The following is a 16159-nucleotide window of genomic DNA, read 5'->3' as shown; positions in this document are numbered from 1 at the left end:
TTGTTCCTGAGAGCTTAATCTGCTCTTGGATATCTGCAACAGATCCCCAGGACCGGCTGAAGCGAGTCCAGGATTGTATCAGTAGGTCCCAAGAGCCTTGTTGCTCCTAGATTTACAGGTAAAGTTCCCAGGGGCAGCCGTAGACCCCCCCCCAGTATTGGTTGGAATTCCCACGGAGTTGGCTCCACCTAGTGTAGCGAGCGATAATAATGATGGCTCAGTATTTTGGGGGTACCGCTAAGTGATTGGTGGGCATGGTGGAGCTCGATGGAAATAGAACGACTGTATCAAATGAACTCAGTGCCCTCATAAATGAGAGGACATGAGTGTTGCATGTCTATTACCACCAGTCACACAAACTCTGCATCTATGAAAATTAAGTCTATCATTAAAGCACGTCCACTCGAAAACGGCCGGTTCGAAAAGATAGGCCATTTAAAATCGGCAGCCACATCGAAAGATGATACAGACAATCCAGTATAATACTGGTCTTTGATATTGATATGAGAGTCATTGCTAGTCTATGTTTCTTTGAGATGTATGTGAATACTGTATAGCCCGTCACAGTTGCTCAAATCTTTGAGGCTAACGAGGATGAGTCGATCGATTTGCCGTTCAATTTAATGCGGGAAGAGTCCACGGCGATGTAGTAAGTATACGGGAAAGATCATGAATAAGGCAATTAATATCGATATGAGTGTGTAATGAACCTCCAGGCCTCCTCTTTTTTATGCAGGTATGCTGTGTTCTACCCACTCGCTTTTACATAAACGTACTCAAAAACTGATGGTGCACTGGTAAACACCAAGATCAAGCAACCTTCGGGCCTACAAATACCTCGTCCTGCCCTCGTGGTATTCTCTAGCTAACAATCGTTGCAGGTCCTTTCAGCGAGAGCAGTCCGATATTTTTGCGCGCGGGCGCTATTCCAAGAAAAGGACTCCAACTAGGCAGGTACGTCTGGTGAATTTCTCGTACGGTACCCGTGGAATGATCGCCCAGCAAAGTCTGAGGCATTTTAACAAACTAGACGGACAATGAGACAGGTAAGCATACTCTCTAAAGGAGAACTTCGCTGACTTTCATTGCGCACTTCACCTGCAGCGAAACGATAGAACATTCTGAAAGTAAATGGCTTGTTGGAGAATAGTCTGGGTCTGGCAAGTGATGTTATCGAGATGAAGAAATCAGAATGGTGGCTGCGTGCTCAGGATTTTGAAGGACCACATTTGTATATGTGCTGGGTCATATTTAGGTTCTGTCGCATCGGAGTGTAACTAGGCCAAATCGTGTTGATGCCTGAGGTGCAAATATAGTCACTGGAGCCAAGGATCGAGTAAGTTGGTAAGGCGGACTCCTCCATGACAGTTCATCCCCCTCGCCAGCCCACGGTCCACTACTCTGTTGACTTCGATCTGGTATCATTATATATTTTACTGAATATGTTGTTCAACAAGGAATGGGGAATAAACGAGGAATCACGACGTCGGCTCGAGGTGCAATAAAATTCATTGTTGATTCCAGGAAAAATGTTCTGCCGGAGCCGTGTTTGGCTGACTTCCCGCTCGTTGTCCAGGTGGTCCCATGCATTGTGACTTCCCATTCCAAGATGTCGATGGCTGACAACAGCTCTTCAGATTATAAATATCTCTATCTACAGGCGGAAGAGAGACGGAAGCAAGAGGAGGAGAGACGGAAGCAGGAAGAAGAGAGACGGAAGCAGGCAGAAGAACGCGAGAAGCAGGAAGCAGCAGGGAGACGTCAAGCAGAAGAGCGCAACCAGCAGACCTCTTTCACAGAGCTCTTACAGTACTGCCATAAGCTTCTCTCCCGCCAGTTGAGAGTCGAGACACCGTCTCGCTCAACCACTGGCAAAATTCCTCTTCCCACCGGAAAATATTGCCCAACTCGATTGGAACATTGGGCCGATTGCCCAGAGCAGCTGCTAAGAGTCTACAGGTCTGTCCACCAATATTTCCAGTCGGCACCGGAGCGGGCGCCACGTTTATTTTCGTCTCTACCGGAGTTAGAAGGACTTGGCCGTCGGTTTGCTCGCAAGCCACTCAGTAGTGAGCAAGATCTTGAGGCCTATGAGCGCTTTGGAGTAGAAGAGCATGTCCATGACATAATAGCTGAGTTGTGCAAAATACCAGCGGCTTGTGATGAGTTCGGCCTCGGTGATGGAATCCAGTTCAGCAATCATTCAAATTCTTTGAGCAGGGACGAGATATTTGGAGCAGATGCAAGTCAGTTGTCAAGCACACCTCACCCACGACCCGACCAGTTTTGCATTCATCGTGTCGACGGTAACACGAATACCCTCCTGACGACTGTCGAGTACAAGCCGCCTCACAAACTACCTGTTGCAGCTCTTCGCATGGGACTACGACCAATGGATTTATGGAAGGCAATGGTCAGATCAAATAAAATACCCACGGAGCAGGATGCAAAACTGAGGTACAACGCAGAGCGGTTAGCCTGCTCTGCTGCGGTCCAAGAATACCATGCAATGTTTGAAGAAGGATGTGAATATTCCTACGTGACAAATGGACTAGTCCGTATCCTACTTCGTGTTCCACATGACGAACCCACCACTCTCTATTACTTTTTCTGCGATCCCCACAGCGAAGTAGACCCAGCGGGCGAGATGACTTCCGAGCTCTCGAAGACCTCCGTTGCGAGGATATTATGCCTCTGTTTGATGGCATTCCGATCACCCACCCGTGGGCAAGAATGGAGAAACCGCTGGCGGCCCCATCTTCATACGTGGGAAACAAGCTTTGAACATACACGTTCGCAGATTCCGAGCAAAGAATTGCAGCAGATCCCCCACTCCGATAGCACAAACCCTGAGTTTCCGAGTCCAGAGTCTGGCTCGCCCTATGAGCTACCGTCATCATCTCCCTTACCATCTCCCTTAGAGGGCCGTCGAGTGCCTACACGATCCCAAAACAGCTGTGCACCTTCGGAGATCCGATCACGCTCGCGGTCACCCAACTCGTCCGGCTCCGACACCAATCAAGCAGCTGGCCATAAGCGGAGGATCAGCCAAGTCACGCCTTCACCCTCCGCTCGTCGATCAGGTCGCCAGCAAAAAGCAGGGCATGACCAAGAAGACCATTCTCGACGCCGCGCTGCACAATTTTGTACGCAGCGCTGTTTACTCGGCCTTCAGACCGGGAAGCCTTTAGACGAGTTGTGTCCAAATGTAAGCCATCATCGTGAAGGCCAGAATGACACAAGCCAGCATCCTATCTCGGTCGGAGATTTGATGCTCTTACTGAAGAGCCAATTGGACGAAAATATCGATCGTTGCATTCCTCTTGGGGGCTGTGGCTCCTACGGTGCCCCGTTCAAACTTACTTGCATGAAATATGGTTATACGGTTATCGGCAAAGGCACCACTTCAGGATTGTGGAAAGAGGTTTCTCGAGAGGCGCAGGTATATCAAATCCTGCGGAGGGCTCAAGGGTCCGCCGTGCCTGTGTTCTTGGGTACTGTTGACCTAGCAAAAATCTACTTTCTCCATGGCGCTGGGCAAATCCGCCATATGCTCGTAATGGGCTGGGCAGGTGAAAGCGTAGCGGCGATGGAGCTGACGCAACGGCTCCGCCGGGAGATTAAGAAATCGAACAAGGAAATTAAAGCTCTCGGGATAATACATGAAGACCTGAGGCTAGACAATGTTCTTTGGAGTGAAGAGCTCGGGCGTGCTTTGATCATCGACTTTCACCGCTCTACTCTGAGATGCCGACCGGCTAAGCATCGACCGGGAGCCGCAAAACGACGACTATGTCAAGCAGAGGCAGCAGATGCGAAACGTGTCCGTGTTTCGTAAGAATGGAATCCTCCTTATACCTCTCAAATTAGTTATCTTATTCTTGATACCCACATTGTCTTTATCAATGATAATTTTGGAGGTGACTCACGCTCCTACATCTTCTTCGACATCCCCGAATGATTATGCGGGCCTGGCTGAAGCCTTTTACGAATGAATCATCATTATAATATCATTGCGAACTTTCATTAAATTTCAGTACATAAGGCTTTCTGGGATGCCATGGATCATATGAAAACGTGGATTCAACTGTTAAGCTCAGGACTGATGAGATGGACTGTCGTGTACTAAGGAAATATCGCAACAAGAGCCGAGCCGCTTGACATCGGCAATCAACAACATTGCTAGCATGGGTTCCCCAGGTATGCTGCTAGATATACATCTGTCTGCCAAACTCCTTCGAAAATTTCTTACGTGAGCCGGCGGCTGACTCAATGTATTTGTAGTCCACTTGGCTGGCATTCGCCTCAGCGAGGGCATGTGCAATTGCTACGATGTTTTTGATCTTATCGATGTCAGTCAGCAAACAAGAAGTAAACGGCAGGGCTCCGGAACCCACCTCGCGCCCATTGAGATGCAAAGCCTCCAACCGCCGAAGGTCGTGCTCCTCGATCTTGGCAGACCCTTGAACTGTTTGTGCCCTGGCCAAAAAGGTTGACCAGAGACCCTTGCGAAATTCCCTGCTCAAGCCTTCATACGTGATGATTAAATGGATCCGGCTGAGGATTGCATCATCAAACTGAATACCCCGATTCGAAGTCAAGAACAAAATGCCTTGATAATATTCCAGCTTTCGGAGGAAAACAGTCACCAGACGATTGTGAGCACCGTGATAAGAGGTACGCTGCTCCATAAACGCATCTGCCTCGTCCAAGAGGAGCACGGCTTTGAAGTGATGAGCGATCTTGAAAATAGTCTCAAGTTGTTGTTCAAGCGCATTGGAATCTCCGTGGTCGACAACGAGCTCGCCTGCAGATATCTGAGAAGGTTAGCGAGGTCACTACCAGGGCCACAATTGGCTCGTACCGAGTATAGAGGCAGCTTGAAATATTCCGATGTTGCTTCAACCGTAAATGTCTTTCCGACGCCGGGTGGCCCACTAACTCTGGTTAGGATGGAAGTCTTGATATGTTGCATAAATAATTTGTTGACATACTTTAAAAGGATGTTGAGTCCTTGACCTTTTCCGTCAATTACGTCGTCAAAGGGTACTGTCGGTATCAAACCCAAGCGGGTTTTTGCCATTGATAAGAGAAGTGTCTTGTTCTCTGGCGGAATTTGCAGGCAGTCAAATGATTCAGGTGACCAGTTCACGTCCCTAAGAGCACTAACTGCGCACTCCACTGGAATCACATTAGCCACTCCTCAACCAACTGTCAAGCACGTCACATACAAAACATTTTCTCCTTGAAACTGAAACAACAAACTGTTGGACAGGCGATTAACAAATCGGCCTCGTCCAGCTTTTGTGGTTCCACGCCGTCTCCTCGCATTTTCTCCTTTTCTTGCTCACGTTCCTCCATAAACATTGCACCTATGTCAAAGAAGGCAATGCCGTCCTTTTCCTTCACCTCCATGTCGCGGAGAGACGGCCGGGAGTAGTTTGGCTGCATTTCATGGAAAAATGCGGCGTCCACTGCGACTCGACTGTTGATGTTGACTTTGATAGCCTTGCCCTTGTGCATAAAGAATGCATTGCCTTGGCAGTGCTGAATATGCGAGCCAGCAAAATCTCGAAACCTTTCGCCTCTCTCGACTAGGTCTTTTCGGACTTGCTCGTGACTCGGATGGTGGCGGAGAGGGTAAGCCTCAAGAGTCGCGATCGGCTTTGACCCTCGGAACTTTGGCACACGCAGAAAGATTCCGGCCTCGCCGAACTTGACTCCGTCGTAATCAAGGAATCGGCATTCGAGATTGAACCACGTCTCGTCATGTCTTGTTAACTCTTCCCCTGCGTCGAAAATGACGCACCGTGGCTCTTTTGTGCCAATACATGTGGTATACATATGGCAACCAGGCTTGAAAAGTGCCCAAAGAAGGTCGTAAGTAATATGGCCGTGCTGTAACATTGACTCGAGACGTTGCGAGATAGGAGCATATGCGTGTTTGAGGTGGTCAATGAGCAGGCGGAGATGCTGCGCATGTGCCGACCCGCGGTCCGGATCGTTTTCCATATGATTCGCATATTCTCCGAATCCGGGGAGGAAATGGAAAAGGACGTTTTGCTCAATCTAAATACTGGTCAGCGATCTTCTTGGATGTAATATTATGTCACATTACCGATGGCTTGTCCTCCATCAGGCTAATAGATTTGATGTCGTGCAGCACCTCACGAAGTATGTCACGTAGGCCTTCCGATTTGACGTCTATGTACGGCGTCACCTCCCCGGTATCTCGATCTAATCAAACCATTAGTATGGTCTCAGTCCGCCAGGCAACGACAGTACGTACCCACACGTTTGCGTACAACGAATGCATATTCAGCATAGTTGTCCGGACCGCAGCTGGCGTCCACTGGCTCTGCTATCTTGTATTTGCTTGCTTCTTTGTCCCAGCTATACCCGCATCAGATATTTTTTCTTGAGAAATGGAAGGGGAGGCTGTGGCTCATACGTTTCCAAAACTGTTATGAATTGGGATTTTGATGCCCATTTCTCAAACGACTTGAAATCACTCGGTGTGGTACAGATCGGGTGATTTGCTTCGCCTATCAGCGGAGTGGCGGACTCTTGTTCACTGCCATCAAAACGAGACTTGGTATTTTCGACCACCGTAGACGACTGTTTACTGCGGATGAACTGCGCAAGCAATATCTGCAATTCAATTGCATCTCGTCCTGGTTGGTAGTTTTCCTGATAGATGGGGCTGTTCGGAGGATCTTCAAATTCAGATAGCAAACTCTCAAGGAGCTTCTTCAGATCGTTTAAAGATGCTTGAGGGCGGGTCTCGTTGGTCGGGCTATCTGGCGGTGTCATGTGTGGAAGACAAGGCGACGAAATCCCCTTAAGTGCCATATTTTGGTCTGTGCTACTTTGAAATTCTGCCATGTCGAGCTGATCAACCAACTGAGTTCGTGGCTATGAGCAATAATAGACTAGGATTGAGGTGAATAGATAGATTGAAAATGGATAGATGAAAGAAAAAACTCCTGAGTTCGACAGGCTGGTCCTCCATTTATATACTATTTGCTAACCACCAACTTCCAGCCCTTTCAATTACCACGGGGGTTAGCTACGGATGAAAATGAGTTTGAATGCAGGCAAAAAAGTACCCTTCGTGAAAGTATTCTCTGTCATTGCATTGACAAGAATCTGAATCAGACGGTGGCCAGAACTATTGGATATGCATCTTGCAAGAAACAGGCTAGGGTTCACTGTTGTAGTGAGTCCAAATCAGGTACAGCATTTCGATAACTGGCCGTGATTGGCCTTCGTCTACCGCAGCCGGGTCACACGGTCGTATCGACTCGTGCTTACTCTTATTTTCTCAGGCTTGCTTGTGTCTGCTCTTGCGTGACATGGTACATATGACTGATATCATTTTATTGGTTGATCAGGTCAGCCTTCCATAGGCCTATTTCAGCGATCGTGTTCGACGCCTGATAAATAATGGAAGTGTCTTCGAGTGGAGGCTTTCTCTTGATCCTGAAGAAAACTACGTGGACGAAACAATATAGCCAGTGAGTTCATCTTTGCTAGATGAATTTTTACGAGATAAGCATTGCTGCCTGAGCTGTTCTCTCCTGAGTTCTGATCGGGCTGGTCTCGCTTTGTCATGTTGCAACACTGAGCCCCGCCGATACCCCGCCGAAAACCAAAACCTCACCACCTGAACAACCATGTCCATAACAACCTCAGACGTCTACCATTTACGTCACGGCTCCAGCAGATCTTCTCACCCTCGATAATATTTACCCTCTACAGACTTATTTCCAAAGAGTCTTCCTACTCAACCGTCGCCACACCGACCGCCTGTAAACCGTGAAAATACATCTTGGGTTTGGATCGCTTCCACACGACGGCTTTATTCCGAATACGTTTTACGGCGAGCCTTTCGAACAATGGCCGAAAATAGTGAAGTGATACCAGTGCTTGCATTTGCGCATGATGATGATTATCTGAAAAAAATTGTCCAAGAGAAGGTTTGGAATGCCCTGAATCTTACGGCGCTCTTCTAATGTAATAAACAGGTGAAAAAAAATGTTTCCCTTGACAAAGACTGGACAGTTGGCGTCAATCTTGAAAGCATTGATCCGTCAATACCCGCATTGCTTTTGAAAAAGGATAGTGCATGGGGCGCCGTTAGAGTCGACACGAGCCCGGTGTTGAACGAGGTTTCAGGACCGGAAATGGCGTCAGGAGTTTCTTTGATTCTTATAAAACCTGGCGAAACATGCAGGGTTTACCAAAGTCCTTCAGTTCGGTACTTCCGTTACGCCGCTTAGATCCCGTGCGACTCGAATATGCTTCACCAACGCCTCACTTGCTCTCAAAGAAAGTTCGATATGTGCTGTCCTTTCCGAAGAATCGAGATTTATATCAATCCACGGCAATGGTGAGCCAAACAGGGGACAAATAAGCTTCAACTTTGGAGAATCTAGCTCATACTTTTGAAAAAAGTTCAAAAGCTCTGTGAACTCAATGTCGACGATTGTGGGAGGAGGTTGAGTCGAGGGAGGGGTTTGTCTCGGCATATCTGTTATTTGTATTAGTGAATATTTTCGTCGAGGGTTGAGCAGAGCCTCACCCGCTGTGTATTTTTGTCTAAATTCGTCATTGCATATTTCTTTGGCCTTGATAAGAAGACCATTCGGGCACCTCTTGACCGTTTTCCACCATCCACGTACTTCCAGCACAGTTTCATCTGACAGTCTTGCCAACCTGGTGATACTTATTGCGGTAGCACAGAGCAGAAAAGGTACTTCACCTAGATGTCGAAGAATGTCGAACAACAGTTTTCGCGCCCTTAATCTCCCGAAGCGTTGTGCCTCCGACAGCCCAGTCGGGACAGGATTTTCAAGAAAAGCCAAGCATGATTGTAGGCGTTCGTGTTGAGATTGAAGCATAGGGCGGCTCTCGTCATCGAAGGCGTCTAGCTGCTTTTGGAGAAGCTGCTCTAGCCCAGGCCTCTTTGATCGGGTTGTCTTTGGTTTTCCCGACGAAGTCATACTGGGATTAAATTAAATATCTTAGAGGGCTAGCTCAGGATCTGTGCAAGAAAACTAAAAGTAAATAAGAGAAAGGAGATGCGTACACATGTGGAAAAGAGATGACAATAATATGTAAGAGTTGGGACGAAATGATAAGAGTGAGCAAGAGAGGGGCTGACTAAAGTTTTTAAAGAGTCAACTCAGAACTTATTCGGGGTCTAACGCCATCTAGCTTGGCTTAAAAAAAGAAAAACAGATTTGGTATAGTTGTACCTGCGATGTAACACCGCCCCCGTTTATGAGGATTCTTTGGCCAATGGTGGCCATAATGTAGCCGCTAGTCCAAGTCCACCCTGCAGGCCACGTCAGCAGATAAACCAGCTCAGAGATGTTCGGTCAGCGGCTCATACATTTCCTACCCTGTAAGTCTTGCTTTTGCGATAGAATGCGCGGGGATCCACCGCCAAAGAATGAAAGAGCTCTTCACCCCCGATTTGGGGCCTCCAGCGGATGATTTGATAGAACGTGCATCTACGCGCGCATATTGCCTTTAGACGTGACGACGTGACGAATGAAATATGCCAAGAAGGGTCCAGCGGTATTGCTCATGATTTCAATGTCCCCCGAGCGTTTCAGCCTCGCTGAGCAGCTTCAATCTACGCTATCTCTATGGCCCTCCGACGATGCATTCGAGCACACGCAACCTTCAATCTTGCATTAGCTTCGTGTCCCGTATCCTCTGTCTATGGTAAGATTGGCCACATCGTGTCACTATGTGGGGCCTTGAAGGCGCGCGGTTATTATTAATAGAAGCCGAAATATGGGCGCTAATTTCTGCCATGCTCTCCGCGTTTCAGTTTTGGAGAGGAACAAAATCTTAACATATATATCGCCCGTCAGGCCTCGTCCCACAACACCCAATTGATCATTTTATTCCAATTCACCAAATCACTCTATTCATATTTGGAAAAACATTCTTCGCAGATTTTTCGTTTGGCCTAGAAAAATGTCAACAAACAGATTTATTCAGTCTTTCACTCAGATCCCAAAGGAGTTGTTCCGCCTGAACACAGGAGCTGCTGTTCGCCTTCGCGCTCAGCCAGGCCCTGTGCGACCGCAGCGTAGCTTCGACCTCCTGACAGCTGCAGGAAAAGTCCAACCCAAAGCTCTCGATCCAACTTCCTATGAATGTAAATTATTGATAGTCCCAAGATGTGTACTTCATCTCATTGACAAACAAACACAGGGCCCAATGGCGCTTCCATGCGCCCCAACTCCGCCGGACAGCAGAATCTCGTTCGCACTTTCAGGGGCTCTACGATTTATGTATATGCTGTTCCTGCAGGTTCGTGAACAAAGTTATTGAAGCCCCTCATTCATTTCCAATCTGAACCCCTTTTAAGGAACTGCATTGCCTGATGATCTCATCCTCGTCCACGAATTTGGCGACCATTACTCACTGCAAGCTCGGAAGGAGATGACAGTCGAAGGTAGGTGATAGACCTCTGGCACCAAAATGAAAAGTTTAGCTGACAATCAACGAAGAGCTCAACGCCAAGATCAATGCTTTCCTGACCTCAAAGGGACAGCGCTTTACCAAAGAGGAATGGTTGCAACGGTACCCTCAAGCTACTGAGTGAGCTTCGTCACACATATGCTTAAATGCCGAGTGATTAGGCTCGGATATTCTTTGAAACCATAGTCGGCTGAATCAATGACTCCTCTTGCGCTAAGGACTTTTGTTTTCGTAGTAATAGCATTGACCCAATATTTCAATAGATGATGGCCGTGGTGGTATCGCTATATATTTGGAATTATGCAGTTATGCATGTGGTTTCTGAACTGGGAGAACCTGTAAGAGGGAATTTGACACGTGAATTCTAACCAATCATGTGATTTATTTGTCATCTTACCAATGCAGTTTTCGCGTCAACCGGAAACTGCCATTTTCCTTAAGCTGAGGCATCGGGTCTCCAGGCCTAAGACTTTTTTCACCTTACAACGCAGCGATGTTTCACAATTTTCTTCGTCGCGCGCAAGGTTCCTCTTGTGGTAGACTTTGTTCTCCGAATCGTCGATCTTTATCATACGTGTCAACACACCGAACCTTTCCAGCAAGTCTCTATCGATTTCAAATCCACCGCGACTCGCAGCTTTATGACAGAGCTATCGGACAAGATGATTGGGAGTATGAGGATGGAGTTCAAGTTTCCGCAGACGGCATGGTGCAGGCGAACATTACCGCTGATTGTACGCGAAAGTAAATCCATATTTTTCACTTGCTAACTCAATTCAGTTTCAAATGGTGCACTACTAATGCCAAACACTCACTTCATGCAAGAGATTACAAGAGGGTCATTTGATCACTATTTGGATAACTTTGAAAGTGATCAAACTTCGACCGAACCTCATTACTTGTGCATACCAAAAGGTGATTCAAGGCCCTATCATAACGTACGAGGCTAATTCATTTCTACTACCTAAGGCACTATTATTCCCAAGTCATTGACTCTTTTTCGTGAGCGCACTTCTCGCTTCTCCCTGCAGCCTGCGCATCCCATGTCACTGGATAGTATGTTCATCAAAATAACCTGGGAGAGACATTTTTGCTGATAGTCAAAGGCCTCAATAAAACTTTGACACGATTCTATCTCGACGCTGGGCTTGTTTTTAATCCTGACGACTGGCTTGAGAGGAACCCTTACCACGAGGCATCTTTTGATGATAAAGAAGAGTGGATGAACAAGTGACATAGCGCGAGGTAGAAAAATGAGCTTAATCGCCATTCGCCTGGAGGAGGTCTCATGGGTGCAGGAAAACGGGTGTAGGATAAGAGAATTGCAGAATCTCGTGGCCCATTCACGAAAAATGGTGCTGAGTTTAGCGTCACTGTGGTATGGAATAGGATCGAATGAAAGTCAGATTGGATTTGGGGAATAAGTGGCTTGATGGTTTGATTGTGGCAGGTATGGAAACACCGTAAAAGGCTTGTACATTCATGACTTGCTTTTCGCTTTACAGTTGCAGAATGAAAAATACGAGCTTCAAAGAAATTAAAGAATCAAACCGAGCCCCACTTTGCCAGAGAGCAGGTCGTGTTGAGCATATCCTTAGAGCCATGCGTCAAGTCTAATTCATTATAATGTCCAAATATGGGAAAGCTTTCGATAAAATTCAAACCGGATGATGTAAAGGTTTTGACTTGAGCCCGAGGCGAACGTGTTTCCCGGTTAACCGGGCGACCCGGTTAGGCGAGCGACCCCATCAAAAATCCACTTTCAAAACAGCACTTTTTTTTTAAACCACAACAAAGATGCCACCCCAACGCTCTGATCGGAAAAAAAAAGCTGGCCGAACAGGAGGGTCGTCTTTTATTAGCTATACAAGCTATAAAAGATGGTAAATATGCCTCTGCTGCTGCCGCTGCGCGGTCTTTTCAACTACCAGTCTCAACTTTGAAGGCCCGGCTTAATGGACGTCAATCATGTGTTGAACAACGACACGGTCGCTATATTTTCTCTGAAATTGAAGAAGAATCAATAGAAAATTGGCTATTAAGCATGGATTCAAGAGGTGCAGCTCTTAATTTGTCTATGTTGCGAGATATGGCCAATATTCTACCTCGTGCGCAGAAAAATACACTCTCTACTACCCTACCACCTAGTGTTGGTAAAAATTGGTCTACAGAGTTTATTAAACGACGTCCAAACCTCTCCAGTCGTTTCTCACGACGATATGACTATCAGAGAGCTCTTTCAAAAGATCCTCGAATTATTAAACCATGGTTTGATTTGGTTCAAACAACAATCGAAAAGTGGGGTATTGTTTCGGACGATATCTTCAATTTTTATGAGAGTGGTTTTGCTATGGGTATTGGTTCAACACAAAAGGTTGTTTCTTCGGCAGAATACCATAGTAAAAGACATCTTTTACAAGCTGGAAATCGTGAATGGGTCACTATAATTGAATGTATTCGAGCTTCTGGAAGTGTTTTGCCTCCACTTTTCATTTTCAAAGGAAAACTGTTTCCAGAACATTTACGTCCTTATCTTCTTCAAAACCAAAAAGGCTCTCGTTTAACTATGAGTGAAAATGGTTGGACGACTAATACAATTGGTTTATGGCGGCTGGAACATCATTTTATCCCAAATATTGGGGAAAGAGTTGGGAAATACTGTCTATTGGTCCTCGATGGTCATGGAAGCCATTTAACCCCTGAATTTGACCAACTTTGCGAGAAAAACCAGATTATTCCAATCTGTATGCCTCCGCATGCGTCCCATCTTTTACAGCCTTTGGATGTAGGCTGTTTTTCAGTGTTAAAAAAGCTTTATGGTGGAGCTGTTTTAAACTTGATGCGGAATGGAGCCAATTCTATCGACAAAGAAGATTTTCTTGAAATAATTGTGGATGCAAGATTAAAGACTTTTAAAAGCTCTACTATCCAAAATAGCTTTTTAGCTACTGGGTTAGCACCATTTAATGCTACTAGGGTCTTGGAAAAGTTAAATATATGCTTAGATTCTCTTCCTGCTCTTGAAGTCTTTGATCAACGACCAGTGTCATCCGGCAGCGACAGCGACCCCAATACTCTTTGGACTCTATCAAAATTCTCCAAATCGCAATCTTCGATCAAAAAAGGTCTAGAATCATCATCTTCAATTATATCTTCACCGGTTAAACGAAAGATTGAGAAGACATATAATATGACTATTAAAATCGTCCATCACCATCTTTTTCTCCAAGATCGTTGTAGCCAATTGGAAGCTACTAACAAAAAGCAAATCAAAAAACGTGCCACTAAACATCAATTTATTGATAAAAAAGGCATATTTGGAGGTGTAAAAAGTGGCAAATATGATGTGGTGATTGAGAGTACGATTGAATGCAAAGATATATCTTTGCCAGATGTGCCTGCAGAAACTGAGACTGAGCCAGCTTTACCTTCTATGCCTACAATACGTCGGCAGATAACATGTTCTGGATGTGGAATTAAAGGTCATACTTATACTAAATGCCCTACACGTATTAAATAGTCAATATTTTATTGTTTTTGTTGTTTTAATAGTTATTGAAAATTGATGGTTTTTTGAATTTTGATGGGGTCGCTCGCCTAACCGGTTCGCCCGGCTAACCGGGAGTCACGTTAAGTGTACGGCCCATGGTTCCGACAACCCACTGCCAAGTCAGCGGATCGCCGTCCACAGTCCACCACCCGCTTTGTATCCTAATTTTACCACATAGCTTTCCACGAACTGTCTTCAAACTTCCTGCCTCCCAGGTGTCTACTGCGGGGGGATTTCCGATCAAAGGATCCTCCCATTCAATGAGTCAATTTTCTTCACACAATTTACCCGTCAAGGCTTCTAGACTGGAAGGTGGAGAATGGTTAAGCTATCCAGATCTCTGATCCTGTACTAGTGAAAGCCACTCAGGCGAGGTCCCCGTCTAATTCGCGGGATATTTTGATGCTTGTTGTCTCAAATTCAACCCAGCCTCGATAGACAATAGTTTTTTTTAACAACAGAGTCGACAACCCTTTCTTTCCGTAGAATTTTGTGCAACCTTCCATTGAAAACTTATAGGTGGCGGCGTCCATTACCTGGAACCTTTGCAACCTTGGCTAGGTATAAGTCTCTCTAGTCGAAGATTCTCACCCTCATTTGTTCTTGCTATCATTCACTGAGCTCTTTCTCTGACAGGGGTACTTTCGCTTAAAAAGCGCTTGTAAACTGCCCTCACCGAGGTAGGTAGGCTCTTGCCAACCTTTATTGCGTAGACCGAATGTTGATCCCGCTTTAGGGCGCTATTGAGTGATTGCCACTTCGTTAGTTCAACAGGTCGCGTCCGATTCTGTTCAGCTCTGCCAAGAGGCTGCAAGAGGTCAACCATGGACCTTGCCAGCCCGTTGTTAGAAATTTGGGAGATGCAACATCGCGCCCACCAGGAGTACTTTTTGAGCGACCAAAGAATGAAATGCTTGTCAATGGCGATTCTCCATAAAGCCGCACCTGCTCACCCATGAGAAAACCCCTGGGTGAGAGCATTTTCATGCCATTCAATCACTTGCTTACCGCCAAACGGTCATAAACGCTACTCCTCAAATGCATGATGACGCCCCATAATGCAGTCGGCTGGTCAGCCTGGGAGGAGGAAAACCTCCTTCCCTGGCTCGAATCTAATCGAAACTTGACCTGGAAGGCCTTGTCAATTGCCTATTGGCAGCAGTATCGTGTAAGACGAAGTGTTGAGTCTCTACGAGGGAAAAAGCATCACATCCTTCGAAAACGCCGCGACGCTAGTAGCTCATCCATTGCGCGTGGATCCAAAGTACCGAAGTGTGCAGACTGCAAATGTAAGGGTAAACCACTGAGGCGTCGAAGCAAACGACGGCTTAATAATCTACCCATGCATCAATCAAACCGCAATGACTCTGCAAAATCGAAAAGACCATTCCCTGGTAAGGTGTCTCTTTGATTTGAATTTTTACCAAACTGATCCATATCACAGATCCCCCACTGATGCCAGCAGACTATATTCAGCTTGGTGACAGGAGGGAATGATGGTGGGTCTGTGATTGTGTTTGGAGTCCGGAGATTGGGGGCTTGGAGTGTGTGACGGTACCGTACGGAAGATCAATGGCACATATTGATAGACATATAAATTCTTTACGAAAACTTGCATGAACATACAACTTATTCCCTCCCATGATACACCATAAGCTCTTAGGTCTCAAGAACTAGACATTTATTTCTATGACATGGAAGCCATATAGACGTCATATTTGAGGAAGAAATCTGCGACACCCAAAGCTTCATGCTGAGTGTCCTTGAATGCCCACCATTGAACTGCATTTCGACCTAACAGCGCGCTTCCAGTAATATACCGAAATCACCATGGTTGCAAAAATCAAATTCATTGAACGAAATCGACCTACGTGACAAATGGTATTCGGTGCTTCTGCATCTAGACCAAAACTTGACCCTGGCTAGAGGCAAGCTCCAGTTCTTCTATATTTCCTCTCTACTGCCTTGTCAGTATTTAAAACTGCTGTTGGATTCAACAAGTAGATTCAGGTCAAATATATACATGTATGCAGTGAATGGAGATTCCCTCATTTCGAGAAAGCTACTGCTTGGCGTACCATTGATTGAGGATTGCCAAAATACTGG

At 46.1% G+C, this 16159-nt stretch overlaps 5 protein-coding genes across 5 annotated transcripts; 3 read left to right on the top strand and 2 right to left on the bottom strand.

Annotated features, from left to right (window-relative positions):
• Nucleotides 1–1615: 1615 nt before the first annotated feature.
• On the top strand, nt 1616–3838 carry N7478_010212 (uncharacterized protein; the record flags this gene model as incomplete). The annotated part of the gene is made up of 1 exon (XM_056926426.1): nt 1616–3838. The coding sequence occupies one exon, from the start codon at nt 1616–1618 to the stop codon at nt 3836–3838; it is 2223 nt and encodes a 740-aa protein (XP_056775796.1).
• A 370-nt stretch (nt 3839–4208) lies between these two features.
• On the bottom strand, nt 4209–6813 carry N7478_010211 (ATP-binding protein; the record flags this gene model as incomplete). The annotated part of the gene is made up of 8 exons (XM_056926425.1): nt 4209–4343; nt 4398–4817; nt 4865–4937; nt 4995–5181; nt 5232–6069; nt 6119–6237; nt 6290–6393; nt 6452–6813. The coding sequence occupies 8 exons, from the start codon at nt 6811–6813 to the stop codon at nt 4209–4211; spliced, it is 2238 nt and encodes a 745-aa protein (XP_056775795.1).
• Nucleotides 6814–8252: 1439 nt separating this feature from the next.
• Nucleotides 8253–9005, bottom strand: N7478_010210 (uncharacterized protein; the record flags this gene model as incomplete). The annotated part of the gene is made up of 1 exon (XM_056926424.1): nt 8253–9005. One exon carries the CDS (start codon nt 9003–9005, stop codon nt 8253–8255), a length of 753 nt encoding a protein of 250 aa, XP_056775794.1.
• Nucleotides 9006–9993: 988 nt separating this feature from the next.
• N7478_010209 (uncharacterized protein) lies at nt 9994–10627 on the top strand (the record flags this gene model as incomplete). Its single annotated transcript, XM_056926423.1, has 4 exons — nt 9994–10177; nt 10234–10332; nt 10391–10477; nt 10533–10627. The coding sequence occupies 4 exons, from the start codon at nt 9994–9996 to the stop codon at nt 10625–10627; spliced, it is 465 nt and encodes a 154-aa protein (XP_056775793.1).
• Nucleotides 10628–15098: 4471 nt separating this feature from the next.
• Nucleotides 15099–15550, top strand: N7478_010208 (uncharacterized protein; the record flags this gene model as incomplete). The annotated part of the gene is made up of 2 exons (XM_056926422.1): nt 15099–15447; nt 15498–15550. The coding sequence occupies 2 exons, from the start codon at nt 15099–15101 to the stop codon at nt 15548–15550; spliced, it is 402 nt and encodes a 133-aa protein (XP_056775792.1).
• Between the last annotated feature and the right edge of the window lie 609 nt (nt 15551–16159).

The sequence above is a fragment of the Penicillium angulare genome (genome assembly GCF_028827245.1).
Source record: "Penicillium angulare strain IBT 27051 chromosome Unknown utg000007l_segment0_segment0, whole genome shotgun sequence".
NCBI lineage: Eukaryota > Fungi > Ascomycota > Eurotiomycetes > Eurotiales > Aspergillaceae > Penicillium > Penicillium angulare.
The sequence above is the reverse complement of the archived record's forward strand: the minus strand, read 5'-3'. Positions and strand labels throughout refer to the sequence as shown.